Consider the following 26,321-nt stretch of genomic DNA (forward strand, 5'->3'; position numbering starts at 1 on the left):
AAAAATTTTTTTAAATTATTATTATTCTTCTCTGAATATGAAAGATTTCAGATCAGAAAGGCTGAACCTCTGTTTTGCTCCAAAATTTTCCATCTTGCACTTCGGGGCTGCATTCAGCAAACAAGGGTGTGTTGTTACATAAAATGTCCTGTATGGAAACGAGCCTCTCTGAGGTACAGATCAAACAGAAGTCTTTCCTTTGTTCCCAAGTGACCTCCATGGAAAATTGCGAGCAGCTTTTTTTCATTCCACCAAGAAGTGGAAACAGTCAGAAATCCCGAGTTTCCCAGAAAAGCCGATTCCTGCAGCCCTGCTATGATCTGGTAATCCCTGCAGGGCGCCGGGCAGAGACTTCCTACAGACCAACCCTTCTATTTTAGGGCTAAATAGTAGAAAAAGGAAAACCACATCAGAACATGCATTTCACAAGTGGAGGGTGTGCTGGGAGGGTGAGTTTCTCCTTCCACTCTGGCTCCCTGGAGACTTTGTGCTGAGCTCTTCTACAATTTGTCCTCTCATTCTAAATAGGTGTAAATTGCTTGTTGCTATGTTATAACGAAAAGCTGGAAGTTCCACTGGAGCTTTATTCACTGCAGTGCCTGGATTTATTTTTTCGTAAAAACGGCTCTGAGTGTAGCAATCCTGCACTCCTTCACAGCACTCTTTTCTTTTCTCCCCTGCAAATGCCTTCTCCTCAGACTCCCATGTTAGCTCTTTCAGGAAAGCAAAGAGGGGCTCTTATTCTCCAAACCCAACTGCAGTGCATTCATAACATCCACAAAGCAGCAGTGCTGGGCTGATTGTTATGAACACACGCAATTTCCTCCAGCAGGTCCACCAGAAGGGGCTTAAGGGTGATGAATCCATGGAGCAACAGCACTCTGAGCCCTCCAAAGCTGTGCTGGGTGGTCACCTGGAATCCAAAGACCAGAGGGCAAATCAGCATGGGCAGAAGACACAGGCAGAAATGCTGCTCCTGCAGATGGGGGGCTGCAGCTGTCCCTGGAACACCAATGAGCTGATTGAAACCACGCACTATGGATGCACCATGGGTATCTTGCACTGTGGTTTTGCCACACATCCCCGGGCTACCACCCAGAGAATGGGGATAGATAGTTCTGACTTCAGTGTTTCTGCATCCGTGCCTGTGGAAAAGGGCACCTATGTGTGTTTTCTATAGGATTTGCTACAAGACTGTGTGACAATGCTCTGCCCACCTCGTTGCCAAGGTGTCTGTACGAGTGATACAAGCCAGATACAGACCTGCGTTCCCCCTCCTTCCTCTCCTTTCTCCAGGATGCCCATTTACATGAGCACTGGGATAGCATTACATCACAGCACTGTCTGCCCTGTCCATGTGACAACCAACACGTTCCTCTAGGAATGACAATGCCCCAGGCACAGCCTGTATGACTCAGAAAGGAAAATATTAAAGTTTTCTTTAAAGGAAAATATTAAAGCTTTCTTCAATTCCCCAACCTTGCATACAGCTGATCCTCCTTACCGAGGAGCAGCTGAGTTTTGGGGCTCAGGAACAACGCTGCAATTGATGTGACTGCTGTCTGCCCAGCATCGAGTCAACACAGAGCAGTGTGGCAAAGTGCTGCAGCCACCAGAGAGAAAGCAGGCACAGAGCTCCTGCAGAGAGTTGAAAGAAAAGGTGTGTGTTACAGCCGTGAGCACAGCCACCTCCTGCACCACCTCCCTCCTTTCCTTCACTGAGCAGAGCTGGCTCTGAACTGCATGCTGCAAACAGAGAAACCTGGCAGCTGCACAACGACCTGGACAGAGAAACGGGATGATGCAAAGAAGGCAAAAATTCCAGGAAGCTGCTGTGCTTGTTGACACGCTGGGAGGTGTGTGATGCAAACAATCCCTGCGTGCTGTTTGCACGTACTGAGGTGAAGAAGTCATTCCTTGATCCAATTCTGAAGGACGCTGCATGAAGACGAGCCAGGATCCAGGCAGGAGCAGGTGCAGAAACACAGCCCAGAGCCTTATCCTATGCAGACCCTCATCCTATGCAGGCTGCTCTGGCTCCTATCCAGCTGTGCTGCATCCATGTGCTGTGGCAGTACTGCAATCCCTTTGCCACTTCTTGGCAGGGACGCTGACACTTTCCTCCTGGCATTTTGGAAATGGGGAAACTTGTCTCTGCACAACAGGATTTTCAGGTCTGACGGAAGTCTCATCCATGCAGGAGGTGATGGGAAGAGCAGAGGTGTGGAGCACGGTCACGGTGTGCATAGCGTGTGTTCCTGCCCAGAGAAACAGCTGTGTGTGCCCCATATGTGAGTGCTACCATCTCCGTGCCGCTCCTTTACCCCAGATGTGTGAAAGAAACAAATGCCACTGCTTGCAAGAAGCATTTATGTGCTAAAAGCAAGCAAACAAGTGTCCCACCTTTAGCATTTAAAGAGAAAAACACCCCATTGTGCTCTGCACCTGCCACAGCCTACTGCAAAACTTAACATCCTCACCCGGCCAGCAGAATGGTTAACATTAAGTATTTAAACCTCTTATTATTATTTTGCAGTCTGTCCTGAGTCAGCTCAAACACCTCAGTGACAAGTGAAAGCATTTGGAGTTCAGCACTTGCTCAGCACTTACTGGAATGAAGGAAACCATCCTTGCAGTGGTGCTGACAAGCCTGGTTTCTGATGGATTGGTGTGTTGTTGCTGATGGATTTTTATGTGCATTATGCAAAAGCAGTGGTGTGAATCAGGAGGTGCAGAACAGAAAACCTGGGGACAGCACAGGTCACCTTCTGTCACCCTCACCAATCACGGGCTCCCCATGGCCAGGAGGAGCTACTTTCTCCCAGGCTGAGCCACAGCAGCAGGTGATGGGAGCACTCTGTGAGCACAACGCTGCCATGTAGGTCATGTTGGCTAATGAACCCTCAGTGTGTGGCTCATGAACAGGTATTGCTCCAGGGGTGATCCGGAGGTGGGTGAGGACTCCCTGGTTGTCCAACCCCAGCTCACCCCCACTGTGCCCACTGCCCAGGTCCCTTAATGCCACATCTCCACGGTTCTCAAACACCTCCAGTGATGATGACCCCATCAGTGGGCAGCAGTGCCACTGCATTACCATTCTTCTAAGATGAAATCGTTCCTAATATCCAATCTGAACAAAGCTCTGGGGCGGAGGCCTGGAGGCACTGCTGCTGAACAGGGCCTGAACTTCCCCCTCCTGCAGAAATCCTATGCAAAATGCAAAGCCCTTGGAGCACACACGCAGTAATTAGGTTTTGAACTTTTCAGAGCACTCATGTGCTGTTTAATGAAATCACAGCAGGTTTTGAAACCAAACCTGTTTTGCAGCCCCACGCTCTGCCAGCCCCTCCCTTGGTTTTGCCAGCACTCCCGCCCCAATAGTGACCTCCCTTCCTGAGCATCTCTCCCAGCCTGCTCCTGCCTTTGTTTGGCTTTTAGGGACAGACAAAAGAGCCGGTGGGGAATATGCATCATCCTTACATAAAATCTGATCTACTAAGCTGCTTTTGGCTGTTTTTCCCAGCACCGGCAATAGGAGAGCTGTCGTCAGCTCACTGTGGGACAGGGAAGGGGATTTTGCATCACAGAGTTTGGGTTGGTTCAGCTCTGGGTCTGCAGATCCACCTGCAGAGGAGGGACGCCCCATTCCCCCAAAGCATCCCGCAGGGGTCCGCACAGTGCAGGAGATGCATTCGAGGCACCCCAACCTCCCCACGCTCCCGGGGACGCATTCGCAGAGGGCCGGGGGTGCTCCCCAGCACCCTGATACCCGGAATCCAACACCAGAATCCCGGTATTAGGAACGGATATAAGATCCCCCCAGGCACTAATATCAAACACCAGCTCCCCCGTTCCCACAGGGCGCACCGCGATGCCCCACGCCGGACCACCCCGGGTCCCCTCACGCCGTTCCCAGCACCGCCCCCGGTGCCGCCGACTCCGTTACGAAACGCGGCCGGGGTGGGGCGGCGCGGCGGCGGCGGCAGCCAATGGCGATCCCGGCGGGCCTCGGTTCGGGTGGAGTCGTAACGCGGAGCTCCGGCACCGCAGCGCTCCGTCGGGCGCCCCGGGGCAGAACGGGTCGAGCCTCGGCTATGCGGCCCCGGGGACCGATCTCGGCGTTCGGAGGCTGTAGCCATGAGCGGAGACCCTTCTGCCTCTTCTTCCCCACCCCGGGTGGGCAGCCCCATCTCGCTGCCCCCCGGGAGCGCGGAGATGCTGCGCTGCCCGTCCTGCCGCCTCCTCCTCTGGGAGCCGGTGACCGTATCGTGCGGGCACTCCTTCTGTAAGCCGTGCCTCGGCGGGGCCGTGCCCTCCCGCTGCCCTGTGTGCCATCGCCGGCTGAAGCTGTTGGGCGTCGAGGCGGTGAGATGCAATGTGGTGCTCTGTAACCTGCTGGAGAAGTGCGAGGAGAGGGAGAGCCGCTCGGCCAGGCTGGCAGCACGCATCCGGAGTCATCTTGCCCGTGGGGACCTGCAGGATGCTCTGAGGATGGCCCAGAAAGGCATTGAGATGGGTAAGCAGTGTGGGGCCCGAGGGGCTGTGCAGGGATGCTGTTGGAGCAGGTGGGTACCAATGCAGGTCATTTTGTCCCTGCACTATGGTAACCTCTGTGCTGACGCAGCTGGGGCTGGACACCTGGGGAGCTCGTTAGGAGTGCTAGAAGTGTTGGAATGGAATGGGGAGGGCAGAAACACCTGCTGGCTTTTGTGTCTGGGTTATCCTCACCCCTGCAGAAGGCCATCAGCAGCACAGGGACACGGCCTTCTCCGGGCCATAGTGGCTGCTTATCCCCAGGGTCAGGGCTTGGTGTCCCATTGCAGTGTGTCCTTGGTGTCAACAGCAGCTGGAAAGAGCTCTCATTAACAGCTGAGCTGACAAAGCTGAGTTCCACAGCTTCCCAGAGTGTTTGGTGTATCATTAGAAGAGCACCTGAGGGGGGAAGGGGTGATGGAAAGTAACTTCTCTAGTCGGGGACAGAAACTGAGCCCACCCAGTGCTCAGCAAGGCCCTCTGACTCCCTTCTGCACCTGGCACTGAGGAGATGTTCACCTACAGGACTGGGATCAGGCCCAGGAGGTTGCTCTGCTTTACTGTGTGTCCATAAGTGGATTTCTTGGAGAGTGACGCTGCTCCAAGCGGGGTTACACAACACGGCTGGGAAGCAGGGGGGCTGGGGAGCAGAGGCATGAAGGTCCTCTCAGAATGAGCAGCGTTTCTATGGCACCGAGCTCTGCTCCTGCAGCACAGCATCTCCTCCTCATCACCTGCTGTGGAATGAGTGCCAGAGGTGTGGGGTGGGCCCCAAAGCAAAGGGCCAGCAGGGAGCGAACTGTGGTCCCTTTATGCAACCTCCCAAAGCACTGCGTGGTCCTGTGTGCCCTTTGTTCAGAGCAAACACACGTGCATGGTGCTCCGTTACTCATTGTGTTGTGGGCTGACTTTTGTCTTGCAATTAGCTATGTGAGAAGAAAGAGTGAACTATTGCAGGCTCAGTGCTTGGTCTTTCTTTGCTGCGTGCTCAGTTTGCTGTTGGCTGGGGGAAGTCCAGGTTGGGACAATGAGGAAATAGGGATCAGTGGCAGCTCCCATACACCTGTATGTGCAGGTGCTGCTCGGGCTGTGCCAGTGAGTTGTGCTTTGGGGCTCAGTGCTGCTAAGGGCAGGAGCTGTGGGCTTTGCACAGATCCCACTGGGACACCGTGTGGCCAAAGGGAATAGAAAAACAGGAGATAGCAGGTTGACAAAGTGAACCAAATAGTGCTGTGGATGGTGTAACACAGGAGGGCTCCTCAGGCACTGTGCTGCCAGCTGGCTCACGTCCCTGATGCTTGGTGATATCATACAGCAAAAATAGCTGCAGCGGCACAGAAACGCAGAACTCACTGCCTGATTTTACATGTCTTATTTGTGCTAAATCAGTCACTTTGTTGACAGTCTGTAAATGTTTGAATGTACTTGCTGATGTGGAAAATAAGCCCCTGGACTTTGTACTCGTGTTTTCACCTCTGCACGTCATTAGGAGCTGCAGTATCTCATCCCCAGACGTGTGCAGAGGGCTGAACTCCGGCACAGCCAGTTCCTGAAGTGCTGCATGTGATCCCGATCCCAGCACACACAGACACACCTGCATGTAGGCTCACAAGGAGCACGTGGTGCCCAGCCTGTACAGCCTCGTGCACTTTGGGGTGCTGTTTTGTGAGCGCCCCTTGGTGCTGAGATCCCATTGGTGATACCATGCTGGTACAGACCTGGATGCCCTAATTCCTTTCCTCTGTTTCAGCCTTTGCTTGCACTTGGGAACTCAGAGCCACCTGGTAGGGAGGATGGGAGCCCTCTTTGCACCCTTGGGTTTGCCCCCATCTGGGGACAGTAGTGGTGGCTCCCAGAGGCTGCAGCATTTTGGAATGGCAGTCCCCAGCTGCTGGCTTGTTGGGTGACACGTTGCCCTGAATTCCATCATGGAGACTCTCATGGTGACAGCCTCCATGGGGAGCACGTACTGTATCCCAAAAAGATGGACAATGGCCCAGATCCCACTGTGATTGAAACTGAGCCCCCCAGTGGTGCTGCAGGGGCTCTTGGCACCAGGACCCACTTTTCTTTTTGCAGCCCTGGAGGACACATCCCTGCGTCTGTGCCGGGCAGAGGCCTTGGCAGCCCTGGGGCAGTATCCAGAGGCACTGCAGGACCTGGAAGCTGTGTGCAGGGCTGAGCCCTTGGAGTGCAAGGTGAGCAGAGGAGGGCAGTTGGGGGTGTGGAGGCGCTGGGGACCTCACCTCACTGCACAGCAGAGTGATGTCTCCCTTTTCTTCTCCCCCTGGGGATTTCCCCTTTGCTGGCCACAGAAGGCAGAGGACTTTTTAGCTACAGAGAGAGATGTGTATAATTTAACTTTCATCTATGAGGGCTGCTCCAAAAGTAATGCTTCCTATTGTATTACGTTGGCCCCGACACTCACTGACATTCATTGGTGCTTGCTGAATGTTTATGGAATCCAACCAGTGAATCTAAGCACAGTGTGGCAGTGAGTGGTGCACTTCAGCAATAGAAACAGTAATAGTGGTAACCTCTTCTGGTGTAGATTTATATGAGCACAGCATGCAGGCTCTTGTTCATCACTGGTGAAAATGCATAACTAGTGGTGGTGAAAAATAGTGTTTTGTAGCTGAGAACTTGCTCTATCAAATACTGGTACTGTACTCTTTGTATCTGTTGTGGTTTCCATGGAAATAAATAGGAAGCATTACTTTCAGAGCAACCTGTATACATCTTAATCCAGCAGTTACTGGTTGCTGGGTCCAGCATGTGGTTCATGGGCAATTCTGAGTTCTCACAGCTACTGGCTTCAGAAATAGACTACCCAAATTCATTAATTGCTAATATGGGACACAAGCTCTCTGCAGTGTTAATGGGAAGATCTTTGCTCACATCCTCTTGGTGAGGACATAATGGATGCTGATTTGCAGGACCACAGCTTGGGGCTGGGGGAAGTGTTGGGATGCCCTCATAGGCGACATGCCTGGGATTTTGCCTGCTTCTTTGCACATGTTGGCAATCACTGTGCAGCTTCAAGGCAAAAGCCCTTTACCCCTTCACAAGGTCTCTGTAGGGTGGGAGTAAATCCATCAACATCGGGGCTTGGGGCACACGAGGGACACATTCTCAGGTGGCTGCTGGCCTGTAGTCAGCATAGGTTTTTCTGTGCTCTGTAGAGCTTCTACAGGAAAGGGAAGGTGCTCCTGGAGATGGGACGGAGAGCTGAAGCCCTGCTGGCATGGGAGCACTGCCTGATGCTCAGTCCTCACTTCCAGCCTGCGCAGAGGGAAATGGAGAAGGTATGTGGGTCTGCGGAGTGGTGGGTCCCGTGCACTCCCACTGCTCAGGGACGTGCCCTGATGTAAGCTTGCTGAACTCAGCCAGCACTGGAACAAGCGCCCTGATGCTGTGGTGGCCCAAGGTGTGCTCTGGGGTCTCTGAGTCACACACCTCCTCCCAGAACCCTGCTGAGCCCTGCTTTCTCCTTGCAGGTCCTCACATGGGAGGATGCTCCTCAGTCATATGCTGCCCACCAGGGCTTATCAGGTCCCCAGGAAGAGCAGGATGAAGGGGATCCTGCATCCTCCACCACACAAGCTCAGGTAATAGGCTGCAATGGGGTTTGGCATCCTTTTGGGACACCCCAAGTTGAGGTTTCCCAATGATGAGAATGGTAAAGGGCAGCTGTACAGACCCATACCCATGGGCACATGGTTGTGTAGCAGGTGGTGAGAGAGCTGAGGAGGCTCCTCCTGGTTTCCAGCCCTCTCCCAGTTTTGTTCTCAGTATTTTTTTTTTTGTGTGTGTGGTTTTTTGTTTTTGTTTTTTTTTTTAAACACTAAAAGTTCTACTATTAACTATTTACTAAGGGGGAAAAAAAAAAAACAAAAAACAAACTAGAAAATTTCAGTTTTAATAGTGTTTTTTTTCGCTTGGTAAACACAACTGAGAACGATTCAGACCACTAGGAACTATTAAGAAAAACTCAGGTTGCTCTTTCTCCTTGCTGTGCCCAGGAACAGGAGGAGGAGCTGGAGGCTGGCGGGGGCGATGTGGTGTCTGAGCATGGCCAGGGGACACCCGTAGGACGATGGAGAATTTCAAGGGCTGCGGCACAGAAGGAGGACAGGCAGGAAGGTGAGTGCCATCTTATGCAGAACAGCAAGCATCTGAGTTTCCCTAAATCATAGAATCCTTAAGGTTGGAAAGACCACTAAGGTCCTCTAGTCCAACCATTGACCCATCACCACCGTGCCCTTGTCCCTAAAACAGCGGTGGCAGTACAGCAGAGACCTCCCTCTGGTGGCTTCTTTGAGCCACTCTACTTTGTGGTGCCTCAGTTTCCCTGCAGAAGGAGGAGGAAGAGATGCTGCCTTCCTCTGCCCCGGATGTAGGAGCTGTGGCTGAACATGGATGGGTTGTTGGTTGGGTTCATGTTGCATCACCCAGTTTCCAGTTTGTTTTCAAATTCCAAAGCGCTTTGTGTAAGAGTTGATTCCTCACACCTCAGAACAAAGTCAGAAAGCAAAGCTTAATTTTCAGTATTGAAACAGGAGGTTTTTTTCTTTCCTCCTCTCCTTTTGCCACCAGCTAATGAAGAGGAAACGGCAGCAATGAGTAACCTGCTGCCCCTTGAGGACCTGCTGAGCATTTCTGACTTGGAGTGCTCCCTCTGCATCCGGTGAGTTCTCTGGCTGCATTTTGGATGAGGAATTAGAATCATAGAACATCCTGAGTTGGAAGGGACCCACCCATCATCGAGTCCAACTCCTGGCTCCACACAGAACCATGCAAAAATCAGACCGTATGTAGCACCCACCTGGTTCTGCTTCTTGGTTTGTGTCTTTCTTCTCCTCTTAATATTAAATGCAGTCCCCAGTGCTGTGAAGTAAGGTTTGGCAGAAGTAAGAGCTAAAGGGAACTCGCACACTGGTGGGGTCCATGGGGACCCCCAGGGATGGAGAGCTCCGACCTTGGACAGTTACCATCTCACTCATTGTGCAAATCTAACAGTCTCAGATCAGGCTTCTAATGAATGGAATAAATATTTACATTTAATTAACAGGAGTTGCAAGCAAAGATTGCCTAACACAGCTTGAGTGAAGGTGAATTGTGTAGCTGTGTGCTGCCTGGGCTTGGGAAGCACGGTGTGAAAGAGCTTCCAGCAGTGTCTCAGCCCTGCAGCATCGCTGTAGATTCCCCTTGAAGTTTGTAGGAGGGGATGTGGGAAACACCTCGATCCTGCTGAAAGCAAAATCCCTTAAGATCTTACTGTGGAATCTTTTCAAGCCTCCTGCTTGCAGAAAGGGGACTCCCATGAGATGCAGGTATGGGGCTGGGGGTGGCTGGGAGCTGTGCCTGCAGCTCCATCCTCGCTTGCATCAGCGAACCCAAGTTGGATTTTGAACTCCCAGCCCTCTGACCTTCTTCCTGGACATCACCATGCTCCTTCCCGTTCAATTCAGTGACACAGGCTCTTTTGCAGGATGTTCTTTGAGCCAGTGACGACGCCATGTGGACACACCTTCTGCAAGGAGTGCCTGGAGCGCTGCCTGGACCACCGGCCCAACTGCCCTCTCTGCAAGCAGAGCCTGCGAGAGGTGAGGGCTGGGACCCCCCTGCCTGGGGTGGGGACAGACAGGTGGGAGAGGACTCAGTGCCCAACCCAGGGATATCAGCTCTCCTCATGCAGGAATGACCTGACAGCTGATAATTAGGACCAGAAAATTTGTTCCCGTGAGATGTCCCAGTGATTGAGATTGTAAATAGGACTGAGAATTAGAGAAATAGAGAGAGATTGAGAGAGAGAAGAAAGTTAATGGTAGTTACTTTTAAAAATGGAAATGGATGGAAAGCCTGCTAGCCTGGGAATTTGACTTCATCTTTTATGAAAAGAGATTCAGATGAGCCTATTGGGGAAATCAGGTTGTTATACCTGGATGGACCACATCAGTGTCAGTGACAGGATGCTGTGTTGGATGGATCCTGGGTCTGATCTGAGTCCGGAGGTCTTGTAAGGCTGATACAGCCCCACTGCATGACCCTCCCCTCCCAGATGGACCTCATTCTTCACAGCTCTAAGCTGAAATTACCCTCAGCTCCTATACATGTGAGCATGATTCAGAGCCTCAGGGTTCCCCTCCTGCTCTGTCCAACCCGTCTCTCATTTCTTGCAGTACCTGAAGGCGGGGAACTACAGCCCCACGCTACTGCTGCAGGACATCATGCTGGCTGCCTTCCCTGCACAGCTGGCTGAGCGCCGCGAGCTGCACCGGGCTGAGATGGCTGAGCTCTCCAAGTAAGGGAGATGCCCTGTGTGTTGGGTATGGGAGGGGCTTCTCAGGTGGCATGTCCCATTTCTAGGACTGCACCATGGTGGTCTATAACATGGCATCGCTTTCTGTGGGTTCATGGGAGCTGACCCAGAGCCTGCGTTGTTTTCTTTTTTTTTCTTGGGGGTTTCAGAGCAGTCTCCCCTCTTCTCTTTCAGCCTGACCACAAACATCCCCATCTTCGTGTGCACGATGTCCTTCCCTGGTGTTGCCTGCCCTCTGCACATCTTTGAGCCCCGCTACCGCCTGATGATCCGGCGGTGCCAGGAAACTGGCACCAGGAGGTTTGGCATGTGCATATATGAGAATGGGAAAAGGTGAGTGCCAGGGCAAGGCTGCTGCCTTCTGCCACAACTTGTTTAATCCTGTCTGCACCAATCCCAAGTTTCTAAAATTTGGAGTAGAGGGAGAACGTGGGGCAACTTCATATCCTGTGTTACCCTGAAGCAGTATCTGTGGGGAGGGTATCTCTGAGCTTCACGGTTCCTGTGTGTCCTCCATCTCCTTTAAAGTAGCAATCATGCTCATTTTCTGCCCATTACAAGCTGCAGTAGCACACTGGGCTTCTTTACTTACTCCTATACTTACAGGACAAGTCTTCCTGGGGCATAAGTCCTCCTGCTCAAGAGAGATGGGATAAATAACTTCTTATGGCCTTTGATGAACTTTTTAGTGGTATTCAGACTGTGGACATTAAGGCAGCATGAGGACCTAAGCCATTTTTGCGTCAGGCAAACCCAAGGAAGTTCTCATTGTTCCCTGCCCTCTTGCAATGACTGCTAGCAGAGTTAGTTTCTAATTTTGCACCACGTCTGTCCTTGGAGATGCTGCACGCAGGAGGAGGCAGCTCTCACATGTCAGCACCCTGCTCAGGCCCCGTTCCTCTCCCTCTCTCCTCCAGCTTTGCAGATTATGGCTGCATGCTGGAGATCCGGCAGCTGGAGCTCCTGGCAGACGGCAGGTCGCTGGTGGACACCATCGGTGGGCGCCGGTTCCGGGTGCTGAGACGTGGACACAGAGATGGCTACAACACCGCTGACATTGAGTACCTGGAGGACAAGAAGGTGAGAGCAGAGCCGGGGTAGGAGCCCCCAGTGTGGTGGGCGCCTTTAGTGGGCACTGTGCTCTTTCACCCATCCTTCTCTGCTCTCCTCTTCCCTCCACCTAGGTGACTGGGGAGGAGCTGCAGGAGCTGCAAAGCCTGCATGAAAGCACCTACCAGCTGGCACAGAGGTTTTGGGAGCACGGGGACGTTGCCTCCAGGCACCTTTTGTTGCAGCACGGGCCACTGCCAGAGAAGGAAGAGGACATCCAGGTAAAGTTGTGGGGGCAGAGATGCTCTGGGGCATGGATGTCCAACCTTTTGGCTTGCCTGGGTCACACTGGGTGAAGTGGAATTGTTTTGGGATGCATATAGGCTAACTATATAGTGTAGTTAATGTATATAACTAATGGAACTTCTTTTCTCTCTCTTTTCAACATTTATTATTAAAACATAAAAAGGGCAACAGAAACTCAGAACTAGTGGGGTGTTTGACCTTGTTTTTGTGAAGCTAATGCATCAATCCAGGCTGGATGTGGCTCTGAGCAGCCTGGTCTAGTGGTTGGTGACCACTTTGAGGTCATTTTCAACCCAGGCCGTTCTATGATTCTATGAATGTCTGATTCAGGGGAAATGTGTGGCACTGAGGGATGTGGTTTACTGGGTGATATTAGTGGTAGGTGGACAGTTGGACTGGATGATCTTGGTTACTAAATGACTCTTCCTTATTCAGCTCTCTCCCTCTCTCCCCTCCAGGCTTCTGCTGATGGCCCAACCTGGTGCTGGTGGCTGATCTCCATCCTGCCCCTTGACCCATCCTTCCAGCTCAGGCTCTTCTCCAGCACCTCACTGCATGCCCGCCTGGCCCAGCTGCAGCGTGTCCTCCTGGCCCTGCTGCAGCCCTCACCTGAGCACAGCCCCCAGGGCTTCGTCTGATCCTCCAAACTCTTTGCATGGGAGAATGCAGCCCCTTGGCTTTCTTCGTGCATTTCTTTGTGGTTTGAGTCCTACCAAAAGCATCTTTAGTGAGGTCAGTGCTGCTGCCAGCAGTGACTCAGTGCCATCCATGCTGCTCCCACACGGTGGTCAGTGACACTAGAGTGACATGGACTTGCCATATCACAGGACGAGACCATGCCAGAAAGGTGGGTTGTGCCTTTAGAAGCCCAAATCCCTTGCTCAACTTCTTTGGCACTAAGACCGTCCTTAGGGCAAAGGACTGAGTGCTGGGCTCTTCCTCTCTGAAAGGCAAAGTAGGGCTTTGGGTAGTGGTCCTGCTGCATGTGGCAGGAGGTATAAAGTCATGGGAGATGTGGCACAGGGAGGCCCTGTTGGCTTTCTCCAGCCTCAGCAGCTGAAAGCTCAACCTCTGGGTGAGAGTTGGACATAATTTCCAATGAGAACAAGAAGAAAAGTTCAATGAAATGATCTGAAATCCATGATTCCATCCCCTCAGCCAGGCAGCAGGGGTCTGGGTACTCACTGCTGATGGAAGAATGAAGCTCAGCGGTGATTCCTGTGACTTTCTGCCTCTTGAGCAGTGTGATTTCACCATGCTCAGCATTTCTTTGTGAACCTTCTGTATTCTTAGAATAAAAGAACCGAAGCTGGATCCTTGAATGTAGGACTTGCAACAGCTCAGGGTCTCCTGAGGGTCACATTGAAGTCAAAGGGAACCGGTGGCTGATGCTGTGAACCCTGTATAGGGAAGCAAGTGCCTGGCTGCAAGTGCCTGACTGCTGCTTGTCTCCAACTAAAGGGAAAAAATTACTCCGTCTCCCGAGGCAGGGGAGGCTTTGCTCTGTGGGAACCCCAAAGTTTTGGGATTTTCATGTCCCGTTCATAATTTCAGTGGCTGTAGGTGAAATTCAGGATTAATATCCACCTGTCAAGGGATTAACATTTCTTTCAACACCTTATCCCTGTTTTTTCCATATACAGCACCTGGGCACTGGTACATAGCAGGAGGAGGAGATTTTTCCCTGCACATCACTCCCAGCATCTTTCTGCCCCTGGGGGCTGGTACCGTGGCTCTGTGTGTGTGTGGTGGAGCAGCACTGGCTTTTGACAAGTGCCTTTCTTCTCTGCAGCGTGGCTTGAGCCACTCCATGACCAGCCTGGGTCCCTCTATGTCCACAGTGGGCACTGGAGTCACAGCTGCATGGTGTGCTGCAGGAAAGGACTAATGCAAACTGCTCCAGTTCGCTTAGAGTGCCTTTGGGGTTGTGTTAGTGTCCTCTCTTTTAAGTATTTGTTCTTTATCATAGTTGAAATAAAGACGTTTTGTTGGTGGTGTTTGCTTCTGAGTTGCTCCTTTGCTGAAGGTGGGGCGTCCCAGGTGGTAATGGGGACAGCTGGGGACTTGGGGAGAGGTGGGGCAGTGGTGGAGGCAATTTAGAGGGGCACGGTGAACAGGGGATAGATGGTAGCAAAGAGGAAAAGGGCGAGGGTCTGAGATCGTGGATAGCAGCGTCAGCACCTGGTACCGTGCACGGCGCCAAGTGCCGTTCCATGCCATGCAGTACCGCGTTTCTCCACCAGGGGGCGAGCGGAGGCTGAGCGCGGCGGGGCGAACGGGAAGAGACGCCGTGCTGCCCGAGGTCACCCAACTCTCCAAAACCGACCCTCTTCCCACCCGACCCACCCTGCACCTCTCAGCTGATGGGACATACCCTGTACCAGAGGAATTCACCCCCTGAGAGCTCTCAGGCAGCGTTAGCACCGAGCCCTCCGCCTCTCAGCCCCATCCCATCTCCCTCTCCCTCCAAAAGCTCTCCTTCCCCTTCAGTCTTCAACTCCAAACGTCAGTGACAATTTCCCAAACAGAGCGGGCAAGCAATTAGCTAAAGAGGCAAGTAATTAATACAGCAGGTGTCAGGCTGCGCCTCGTCTTTCTTTAACAAATGGCGTATTTCCAAACTGATTAGACTGAGATAGCAGAAAATCAACGTGAGATTGTTAGAGCTAAGATCTTCTCTAGTAAGGCTGTGCTTGCACTGAAATGGGAGCGTGTTATACCTAAAGGTTAATGAAGAAAGGGGGAAAAGCAGCACTGTTATTTTTTTTTTTTTTTTAATGCTATGGCAACGACACTTTGGAGCAATGACAGATGGATCGCATCATTCCTGCTTTTCAGTGCTCAGTGGGACAGTGCCAGCGTGTAGAGAGAGGGAACCTTTATGGGGCCATATATATTTACACAGTGTCTTAATGCTGAGAGCCAAGGCTCCAGCCACAGCCCCTGTCTCCCTATTCCCCCTACAGCAATGCACTCTCCCTGCTCTCTCCCTCCCTGTTGATTTATGGCTTCACAAAAACCATCTCAGTTGAAGCAAAATATTTACAGCACTGATTAAACACCAAGGTAATGGGAAACTTGTTAAAAGGGTGGAACTTATATAAATACAGCACTATTAAAATAAAATGTGACTTTTAGCAAGAACAGCTCTCTCAGCTGTGCTGTGTTTACCTTAATTGTTTCCCTCCATTAATTACAGTCTGAGAGGGAGACTTGTGCAAATTGAAATAAATTAATCGAATTTGTTTAGTTTTGTGTGGCTGGCTTATGGGGATTGCAATTAAGTGAGCACATTCGAAGTATTAAATTACATTTCCTAGATGCCTTCTTCCCTTTTCAAGCACCGAGAATGCGAATAAGGAGGAGTCTTCAGCAATTAGAAGGTAAGGGAGCATTGTGAGCAATGGTTATTACAGCTATGTGCCTCAAGAATTTCACTCCTTGCAGGTGTTAAGGTTTATCCCTGAGTAAATGCAGCCTGGCTCTGTGCAGTGACAAAAGAGACTTGGTGAGGCTGATGAGCAGGATGGGGTGGGGTGATCTGTGCTGCAGTGTGCAGTGGGATCAGGTGTGTGTTCCTACAGGGCTTGGTCTGGTTCTGTAGGAACCAGCTGCTTGCATCCTTGCTGGCTCCCACCTCCTAACTCCAATGTTCGACACAAGGAAAGGGGCTCCCAGTGGTACCAAGGTTCTGACACAGGCAGTGAAACAGAAGAGAAATGTGGGCATCGTGGGGAAGGGAATCACAGAATCACAGAGTTACAGGGGGTAGAAGGGACCTTTGGAGATCATCTTAACCAACCCCCTGTTAAAGCAGGTTCGTGAAAGTATATTGGGTATGTGGAGGCTCAACCCCTATAAGGCATCAGAGAATCTACACTACACTTTTATTCCAACATCCCAGCTTCACTGGCACTATTTATGGCCCCTCCTCCTCCAGCCTTGCCCCACACTAACCAGAGAGGTGTGGCTGCATGGGAGTTTTCTTCTAGACCTACTTTTCCCTAGAGAAACACAGCCAAACTTCAGCAGGGATGCCATCACTGAGAAGGAGAAATGCATTGCTTCCTCCCTAAAGAAAAAGGATTTGGGGAAAGAAGTGGGGCAATGGGGACAGGCAGGAACCTGGTTCCCTCTTCCCTGCCTTGTGCAGAGCTGCTCACTGCTCCGAACCTCTTCACCTGGCTGTTGCTGTGCCTGGATGATATATGGAGTGGCTGTGCTGCAATAGGATTTGTACCCAGAATATTGGCTGGATGATAAAGGATTCTGTCTGCGGTGATAATTGCACCATAAATAGCGTTGGGTTCAGCAGTGACGAGTGAGGCACTCAAAAACCTCACCCTCCAGATTCCTCCCACTTCCTTCCATCTTCCTGACTGCTAACAAGCTGTAGGAATAGCTGCTTGGTTTTCACCAACCGCAGGAGGATTATTGCACTCAGATGCAGCCGGGCACCATCCTCACCATAAATCTTCATAGTTGAGAAAAAAAGAGAGTGGCAAAAAAATAAAACCCAAGTAAATTGGATCATTACTGAAAAGCAGTGGGTACGGCTGCTGCTGTCCCTCCTCCTTCGATGCTTTTGGCTCCTGGGGGTGACTGTGTTGTTCTGCTGATGGGAGCTGAGCCAGCCCCAAAATGCTGACAAACGAGAGCTCAGGCTGGGGATTGCTGTAGCAGTCAAGAACTAGGAAGAAAAGTAAATTAATGTGGATGGATTTGGAGCTCTCTCTCGCTCTTTGCTTTTTGAACCTGCAGAAAGCACGTGAACTCTTTTGAAGGAAAAGCTGGGAGTGGATCTGGCTCTGCAGGCAGATTAACCTGCTGCTGAACTCCAAATGATTCCTTAAAGCCAGGCCTGGGTGCACAGAGGGCTCTTGCTCAGGTCCTCTGGGGCTCTGTGCTCTGGGAAGGTTTCTCACTGCTCACAACAGGCTTTGGGGAGCATGGAAGAAGTGGTCAGTGTTGTAAGGAGGCATCTATCGATCAAATCTTATTCACAGGGCAGGGCTCTCCAATTCCTGATAAACAGTGCCCTGTTTTGCTGCAAATAGTTAAAAAAAAAATGGACTGAGTAGCACAGATCCCCAGGAATCTAAACAAACAGCCCCCAAAAACTTGCAAGATCCTGGCTAAAAGTTAACCCTGAGCAGCCAGACATGGCATCCTCCAGAAGCTGGGAAAATCCTCCCTTTTCCCACCCCATCTCAGCGTGAGGGTCACACCAGCCCATGGTGGGCAGCCCCTGGTTGTGGTTCCCCAGGGCTGTGACCCTGCAGATCAAGGCACAGAGAGCAGCAGCTCCGAGTTCTGCATGCACCACCATGCAGGCTGCTCAGCAGGCACAAACCTTTTGGCTCTGTACAAATCCATAAGCTCCCCCAAACCTTCCTCTTCTACACATGCAACAAATCCAAAGACCAAATATAGAGTATATCTTTTTTTTTTTTTTTTTTTTTCCCCCATTCTGGACTGTTTGAGACCAAACTGTTTACTCTGGTTAAGCTTCAGATTTGCAAGTTTAAATCTTTCACAGTTCCAGGTGCACCCAAAAAGATAAGGGCATTAGGAGGTGCGCTGCTGGTGCTGCTCAAAATAAATAAATAAAGCTGAGATTAATTCAAAGCCACTTCTTAATACTCAGTATTCCTCCACTATCTGCTGCTATTATTATATTTACCTTGTCTAAGCTGGCACAAAACACTCAGCACAACAAAAGCTGTGACTGCTCTCTGGTTCGGCGCTCCCCTCTCACTTCTCTTCTTTGTTTTGTGCTGCATCTCTGTATGCAGAAGGGAGGGCAGAGCTGTCACAGCCCCAAGGCCACAGATCCTCCGCCGATGAGCATTTGGCACAGGATGGGCAGGGAGGGAAGGGGAAGCACTGGGGAGGTGTAGCAATCACAGCTTGGAGCTGAAATAAGCTGTCACACTTCGTGCGCCTCTGACAATAAAAGATTTGTGGAAGTGGCAGTGGGGCTTTAGTCCAGGTTAAAAGAAATATCCTTTCTGTGAGTCGCTCCTTCTCGTCTTCATTTCTGAAAATCACTCCTTGCATTTTGCTTTGCCAGTTTTCTCACTTGAGAGCTCACCACCACCCACAGCACTCGGTACTGCTGAGCTCTGGCTCACAGTCAAAGCCTCCTCCCTTCAGGGAGATGGAAACTAATCAATGAAGAACATTAAACACCAGGAAAGCCACAGCAACTTACCATTCCCCATAAAGGTCACATTCCCACAGTTACTTCACGGTAGCACTGAGCTGAAGGCAGTGTGGGGAAGTGACAGCTCTCGGAGATAAGCTCTCATTCCTGTTTTCTACAGGATGCTCTTAAATAGTGAAAAAAGACATTGCTGCTGAGCTGGTCTATCATCCAGGCTTGTGCTCAGCTGAGCTTTGATTTTTCCATCTGTCTGCGGGGGACCTGGGCTGTCTCACCCCTGGGTTTGTGGGCATGGATCCACATAACCGTGGGGTCCCACTGCCACGGGGACCACAGCCGCTCATTCCTGCCCCAGTGCTTTTGCCCAACCAGAGTCTTCCATGCTTTGCTGGAAGAAGGGTGATGCATTCAGATCACTCCAGGGATGCTCAGCAGGATCCTTGAATTACAGCCTGCTACCCCAAGCTGCCCCAGGTACACCCCTGAGCTCTTGATTATCTTACCTCCTTTCCAAAGACAAACGATGATGGGATCCAAGGGGTACACTCATGAAGTCATGACACATGGGAGAGTGCACAAGACCATCTCCTGGGACCAAGGCAGGACTGGTGAAACCATCCATCCAGGCAGCAGCGGGGAACCTCCGTCCCTCAGCATTCAGCTGTCTCCAATACAGCTGCTTACTCAACACCTGGCATAAAGAAAAGCACAGGTTAGTCGTGTGGCTGTTTCTGTTGACCACAGAAGAACAACAGAAATACGAATCCAGAAATGAACAAGTCTCTGTACAGATCCCTCTCCTCATATCATAGCAGAAAATTTAAGATATTGTCCAGGGAGAGGCTAAATTTCTGGTTTGGCACTGAGCAATATTAACAAGTTTCTTCTCTGGGCCCTCATCTTTCACATCCATAGGAAGTATGACAGCCCTTGACGTCCCTTTCTATTAATATGAAATGGTCCATAAGGCTCAAGTACCAGTGAGACTTCTCTTAACAAGGCCAGAAATCTGTTGATCCTTGTTTCCATTCTGACACAAAACCTGGTTAAAATCTGACTCTTGTACTTTGAGCACTAGTGACAGAGCTGAGATGCAAACACAACAGTTCATACCAGCCTGACTGCTCACGACTCCTTCGTATTTAAGTTTGTGCAAGACTTTGTAAAAAGACACAGGAATTAGCATCAGGCAGCGAAAGAGAGAAAAGGAAAGGAGATGAGCAATGCCACGCTGCGGCAAGGCAGAGCCCACTGGTACAAACCTAAAGAGCCAAGACATTTTGGAGCCTGTGTGAGCCATTGCATTTTGAATTCCAATTCTTTTTCTCGAGTGTGTATTTAGCTGATGGTAGTTGGACCCCATTGAGTCTCTTGACAAGCAATTTGTTTTTAGAAGGGATGGAAAGCAGCAGGTGTTAATTCCATCACAACACCCCTCCTTCCATATCCCAAATCCTCCCATAGTCTTCATTAATAAGATCTTGTATATCACCACTGTGCCCAGTTGCACACTACAGTTATGAATTTCATGCACAAATGTAAACGTAAACAGGATTAAATAAATCCTAGCAATTATAAAACACTTGAAAGCATGCTCCCTCCCCCATTTACTTGCAGACTCTTCATTCTGCCTATCTCACACATCCAGCTCTTGCAATCATTTTTCAGGGGTAGTTTAACTTGTTCCAGGCACTTTGGCCCAAACCTCCCCTGAGATGTACAGACGTCCCAGCTTACCACCAGGCTGCCTCAGTCAGCAAGGGTGTTGCTTGAGGTTGTTGCTTCTGAATGCAGAAGTTTCACTTTCAGAGCAGGCTGAAGCAGAATAATGATGCACCAGACCAGAGCACACAGTCACCACGGCAAAACCATGGATTTTAGGGCAGCAAAGAGCAGGCTGAGCCCAGCTGACAGCCACCAAAAGGCAGAATGCAGTGATGTTTCATTGTGCTTCCTCATCTCTCTGATGTCTCAGCAGACTGACACCTAATTCACTGTTTGCTGCCTCTCTCACAGAAGCCCAGCTGAACACTCAGTTGGTGCTTGCAGATCAATCTCACAGAAACAGACTCATCTTCTCTCTGATCCAGAAAAGGTTTCCAAACACCTGAGTCTCCATGCTGAGTTCAGCAACATTGCTCTCCTCATTCCACTGTGCCACTGGGACCTCCCTCTGCTTCAGGCTGTTGGGGAACATACATACAAGTCTGCCCCAGATGCTGGGTATGGTGCACTTTGTGGCAGAGGGATGGAGAGGCAGAAAAAGCTGTTTTCAATGCCTATTGTAAGTACTACTGCTTTCAGAGTTATATTACAGAGAGTGTGGATCACCCTTTGCCAGCCACGGTGTGACAGGAGAGGGATGAAGCCCAGCAGGGCTTTCGGGAGCTCCCAATGGAAGATCTGCAAAATTTACCTCCCTGTGAGTACCTGAATGCTTTGGCCTCTTCCCATGTTACAAAAAGGAAATGATCCACACAAGCCATATTTAATCATCCCTTCCTTTACTCAGGGCCACACTGACCTCTGCACCTTACTAATGCATGCTACATTATCTTCAGAAAGTTTTGTGAAGACAGCTCCATGAAGTCTAGGAACATATTGTCATGAAGAAAGAGCACTTAATTTGGTCTTTTTTTTTTTTTTAAACAATTCATTATTTCCTCAACACTAGAATTCGCTGAAAGCACTCCAAGTTCTTTTTCGCAAGTGCCATGGAACAAGATAATTGTGCAATTAGTAATGCATCTCACATGTCTTGAAATGAAGGATTTTTGCTTTCAACAAGTACAAAATGTAACATTTTGCTTTTCCATAGTGGGGAAACACTGGCCATTCCTCTCTCCTTCCTTCTTAAGTGCACTGCTGTACTTAATTAATAAAGATAATAATAAGTATCCTCAACTAAGAAGGGATATGTGAATGACACAGACAGTGTGGATAACTGGGATTGCCAGAGCAGCCAGCAGCTTTCCAGTATTAATTGTAGCTCTTGAAGAGGAGCTGTGTCTTTCCCAGCCTCCACTCCCAGGCAATGCAATGCAGAGAGCTCTGCCCATGGCCACCAGCCCATCCATGGCCAAACTTGGATGGGAGCCCAGCACATCAGGGCAGCCTCCCCCACCCCCTCTACAGCTCCAGATGTGCTGCATCTACTCTTAGCCACAAATCTGTGCCATGTGAGCACGCTGACTTAACTGTACATATTGCAACAGCTTCACATACCATGTCACAGTGTAAATGTGGGTATCATTCCAGAGACATCCTGTGGGTTCCTGGGGGATGTACTGGGCTCCCGTACCTTGCTTCCCTCTCCCTTCCTGTGCATGGCAGTTCTGTGTGCTGTTTCCATGACACTCGAGCAGCATTTTGGAGCAGGGCAGAGAGGGCAGCCCAGCAGGGATGAAAGTGGGGCTTTTTGGTGCCTGCTGATGAGATGGCAACAAACAGGAGCCAGCAGGGGTGGACAAGCAGGAGCCAAGCACGGCTTATCGCTCCTGTGCAGAAAGGGGCTCTTGTGGAGACAGCAGCTACTAAATACATAAACAAGCAAACATCAAACACCTCCATTTCTTCAACCCCTGCCTGCAGCTCCCAGCGCATCTCCTGCAGCAGCTGATGGCAGAGCAGCACTGCAGGTTGCTGCAGACACCAGCCAGAGCAGCGCAATTGCTTTTTGCCCAAAGCTAAATTGCCTTGAGAATTAAAAGCTGCTGCAATCCTAGAACTGGAGGTGTGACAAAAGGCCCATCGACTGTTTTTACCCGATTAGGAAAGGCTTATATCCATGGGTTGGGGTGAGCATGGTGTTATGTCCCCAGCCAGTTGGGAGAGCACATCTGGATGGTTTGCACAGGTTTGGGTGAGTCAGGACTGAAGGGCAGATGTATTCTCTTCTGTTTTTGTAAGGGCTCAAAGATCCACCTGGATAGTTATCCAAAAAACAGATAGTTGCACAAGAATAAGAGGCACAAATACTGTTTTAATTCAGGGATGAACCAGAATCCTTAACACAAACAGACACTAGGTGGCAAGGAGAGAACTAGAGATGTTTTCCTTTTGGGTTTCTCAGCCCACCCAGAGCACACTCCTTTCATCCTTCCACCTGCTGCCCTGCTCAGTGCCAGCCCCCAGCTCACCCCATGCTGCCAGGCAAAGCCAACCTGCACCACAATCCTCTCCTGGTCTCCTAGCACACTTCTGCTGGCTTTACAGATCGTATTTCAGAACTGATGTGAAGCTTTATCGCAATCCAATCAAACCAATAACCAACAGGGGACTATTTCCTTTCTGGAGAAGCCTCTTGCAGTAGCATTATCACTTCAGCAGACTCAGAGGAGATACCTTATGAGACATCTGAGGATTTTCACGCTAATGTGTTCTACTCCATCATCAATTTGTCACTGTTTGTGTTTCACCTGGCTGTGCACAAAAACAAAAAACAGCTCCGGTACTACTGCCATCCTGGAATAATCAGGTATTAAAGGAAAGGAACGAAAGCAAACAAAAAGACCCAAATTAAGAGATGACAGAGTCTATCAGAAAAGCAACAGAGATGCTGTGAGGTTTTTTTTTTTTTAAATGCACTTTTGAAGTGAGCCATAGCAGGACAGAAATGAAGGTCATCACCCCTGCTTTACAATTGACCGGGAATATTAGGTGCAGGAGAGAGCAGGAGAGGTGCCCAAGGCTTCAGAAGGAGCTGGAAGGAACAAGATGCCTTCAGAGGTTTCAATCTGATAACAAGAAAGTTGAACATTTTGCCTTTTGAGATGAGCAGGACCCACCTCTCTCCCTCTGGATCAAGTTGGGCTTATCTTGTTAATGCTGCCCATTCTCTCCTCACTTCTTAGACAGGGGGGTGAAACCCAGAGGGTTACCTGTCTCAGTCTCTACGAGCCTTACTGCATTAAGTTCAGTTGGCAGAAAACTCAAAGAGGAGTTTTAAGTAACCAGACTGAGGAAAAACACCACCAAGCCATGTAAAACTCAAACCTGTGCTAGTTTTCTCTTAAGGCGTTTGCAACTTCTCTTAGAGGTAAGAAGCTGGGATCATTCCTTGAACATTGCAGCATAAAAAGGATCTTCATTCCAAAGTGCTTTCCTTGGGAAGTGGGGCTTGAGGAAGAATACCCTGTTTTGAATCAGGACAGCCTGAATTGGTAGAGGAAGACAAAGATCTGGACTTGTCTCCTCAGCCACTTCCTCCCTCAGCTTCATTCCCCCCCTTTCCCTTCATGCTACCTTGATTCCAGCTTTTGTTGCCCTACTTTTGTCCAGCCCTCTCCTAGAGATAAGATGAACGCTATTGTCAATTAACAAGATGTAATTGCTATAAGCAGTAGGAGGCAGTTCATTCAGAGTCAGAAAATTAATTGAAGCCCAAATGCACGGCATCAGTCTATTGCTAGGCATACAATTATCACCATTGCTTGGTCCCTGTCATTCGGAGGCTGTGTCTGCTGACTGCGTAATCGGACTTTGCTCAAACACCTGGTTAAAGCTTACCATGCTGAGATGTGTCCTGAAGCTGCTTTTATCCCACTTTCATCTTGGAAGAGAAATATCTCAATGGCTCTAACAGCAGACTAGATCAGGAACGCATCTCCAGGAGTTTTCCCTATTGATGGGACCCAAACTTGGCTTCAAAACCAAGTGGTCAGACACAAAATCTTCCTCTTTTCCTCTGGGAGAGCTTTTGTTGCCATATGCAAGGTGACAGACCTGAGGAACCTCTCTGCTCCATAAGCACAGCAGTGAGACTTACTGACATTGCCTCAGCACTTTTCAGAAACGCTCCAGCAAACGCCACTGCTCCTCAGATTACAGATGAGGGCACTGTAGGAAACAGCTCCTTACTGTGGAGTCCACATCAGAATGGTAGAAGGCAGCAGTTATCAACCAGTCCCTTGCAGGGAGATAACAAACGCATAAAAACCCCAAACAATATCAAATATCTTTTGCTGCCTTCTCCTCACTGCTGCTCAGCCAAGTGGCACAAAAATCTTTTTATTCCTATTCAAGATACATTATGATTACTTCCCCCCCACCCCCCCTTGCCACCTGCATGCTGAGTGTGGTGGCTGCTCCACAGGTCTGCTCAGAGCATTGCTGCTGTGGGCTCTTCCCTTCCTTGATGCCATACTGTTGGATCTGGGTAGGATCTCTTGCTCCACTGACCTCCCACTTATTCCATTTCAGGTCAGCTTTCTCCATGATGCCTGGCCAGCATCATGCAGGATGTTTTTGGTATGACTCAGCATTTTTTCTTTCTTCTGGATTTGAAGGTTTTCCAGTTTTTCATAGGATTTAACAGGATTTGCAAGACAAAACCCTCTGCAGAAACTGTATGTACCTTTTTCTTCCACCCAGTTTTGCTTTGCAGCACAACTCATTATCTTCTCCTTAGATGTCTCACATTGACAACTTTTCTTTTATAGTCGTCATTTTAGCTAATGAGCTCCCCCTCAAAATCAAGTGTTTTCGCAAAGCTCATTCCCATTAAACCTACCGCACCTCCCTCCCTCAGAAACACGGGCATCTTCAGGAGGAAAAACAGACAAACAAAGCAAATCACAGCAGTCTGTCACAGTCTGGCTCTGGGAAAGCACTCAGTGCTGTTTCTCCCATTTGCAGACTGTTGGCATGAGCTTAGTTATTCCTTCTGGCCCAGACACAATGAGATTTGCTCTTCCTGGCACACAGCACTACCCAACACAGTATGGTTACCAGAAGTTATACCTCCACCATTGCACCGCTTTCCTGTGAAGCCCCAGGCACATTACTCAGCGGTTTGCAAGGATACCTTTTGAACCCTTCTGATCACCATTCCATTATTTGCACACAGTAGCCTCAGCTCTCTGTCAACAGCTGAAGAACTTCTCATCGTTCAAGGAATTATCCAGCAAATCCCACAGCCTGGGAACTTAGGGAAAGTTTCTCCTCCTTCCTGAGGCATTAAAGGTGAGTGCCCACCTCCTGCTTGGCAGCATCAGGTCACAGGCTGTCCCCCTTCCTCTCACCTGGCACTGACTCACATCATCACAAAGTCCATCCACAAAAGGTATGTTGTGTTGGGATCTCACCAAAGCACACTGCAGCACAGATGGAGATTTTAGGCAGCTTGCTGAATACCACTGGATAGCTGATAGGGTTGCAGAGTGCTGTCAGAGCCCTTGAGTCCCTAGGAAGTGATAGCTTGACTCTCCCAGCTCTACAACAGTCACCCCACTCCCCTCCCAAAGTGAATCTACAGCAAGCTAGCCACAGAGGGTTAATTTATAGTCCCCCATGAGCACTCAGTGGGCACAGCCCTGACAGATTGGCTGTTAACCCCTGAAAGCACAATTAATTGCACCTGGATTGTTCTTTCATCTTACCCTAGGGCTTACACACCAAAAGGAACTGGGATACAAAGGTCCTGACACTTCTCTCCCCATAAGAGCCGCTCTTTGTGCTCAGCTTTGATAGTTTTTTTGATCCTTTCTTTTTAGATAACAGACTGCGCCCACCTGTGTGGGGACAAACATGCATGCACACAAAGCTCTTTGAACTTATCAATTGCTGCCCATTGAGAAAGATCAATGTCTTCTCTAAAGAACCTTATGATGTTGGATTGATTTAAAACCTCTCTCAATATCCAGGTATTCCTTCCGCCAGCTGAAAAGACATGAGTGTGTCCATTTGCTTTAAAACCAACTGTTTCTTCAGAGGAGGTAAGTTTAATTGTATCCATGCCATGTCTCTTCCCACCTCTCAGCTGAGCCAGGGCTATGATGGCCGTTGGCAAACAGCTGCAACTCAGCTCACTATAATGGGAAATAAAATCACAACAGCCCGTAGCCAGAATTTCCCCATGTTTATTAGATTGAAATTAGAAATGCTGATGACCACTTTTGTCAATTAAAACCCCTGAAAAGCAGGGAGTGTGGAAACCACCTTCAT

At 49.8% G+C, this 26,321-nt stretch overlaps 1 protein-coding gene and 1 long non-coding RNA gene across 3 annotated transcripts; one reads left to right on the forward strand and one right to left on the reverse strand.

Moving 5' to 3' along the window:
- The first annotated feature begins 3,998 nt into the window (after window positions 1–3,998).
- Window positions 3,999–14,212, forward strand: LOC104913298 (LON peptidase N-terminal domain and RING finger protein 1-like). Of its 2 annotated transcripts, XR_795282.3 has the most exons (13): window positions 3,999–4,516; window positions 6,613–6,731; window positions 7,716–7,838; window positions 8,031–8,141; window positions 8,556–8,676; window positions 9,130–9,220; window positions 10,025–10,139; window positions 10,716–10,837; window positions 11,030–11,188; window positions 11,773–11,935; window positions 12,040–12,186; window positions 12,670–13,058; window positions 13,855–14,212. XR_795282.3 is itself a non-coding variant. In XM_010719163.3 (12 exons), the coding sequence occupies exons 1-12, from the start codon at window positions 4,138–4,140 to the stop codon at window positions 12,847–12,849; spliced, it is 1,830 nt and encodes a 609-aa protein (XP_010717465.1). In that variant the 5' UTR covers window positions 3,999–4,137; the 3' UTR covers window positions 12,850–14,212. The 2 variants fall into 2 exon arrangements, 1 of the variants encoding a protein (XP_010717465.1); XM_010719163.3 differs by having other exon boundaries at window positions 12,670–14,212.
- A 774-nt stretch (window positions 14,213–14,986) lies between these two features.
- On the reverse strand, window positions 14,987–25,660 carry LOC116217219. Its single transcript, XR_004161439.1, has 3 exons — window positions 25,400–25,660; window positions 18,881–19,068; window positions 14,987–17,258 (listed from the first exon to the last, which is right to left on the reverse strand). It is a non-coding gene; the product is annotated as an uncharacterized LOC116217219 (long non-coding RNA).
- Window positions 25,661–26,321: the final 661 nt, after the last annotated feature.

This window comes from Meleagris gallopavo, chromosome 15 (assembly GCF_000146605.3).
Source record: "Meleagris gallopavo isolate NT-WF06-2002-E0010 breed Aviagen turkey brand Nicholas breeding stock chromosome 15, Turkey_5.1, whole genome shotgun sequence".
Classification (NCBI taxonomy): domain Eukaryota; kingdom Metazoa; phylum Chordata; class Aves; order Galliformes; family Phasianidae; genus Meleagris; species Meleagris gallopavo.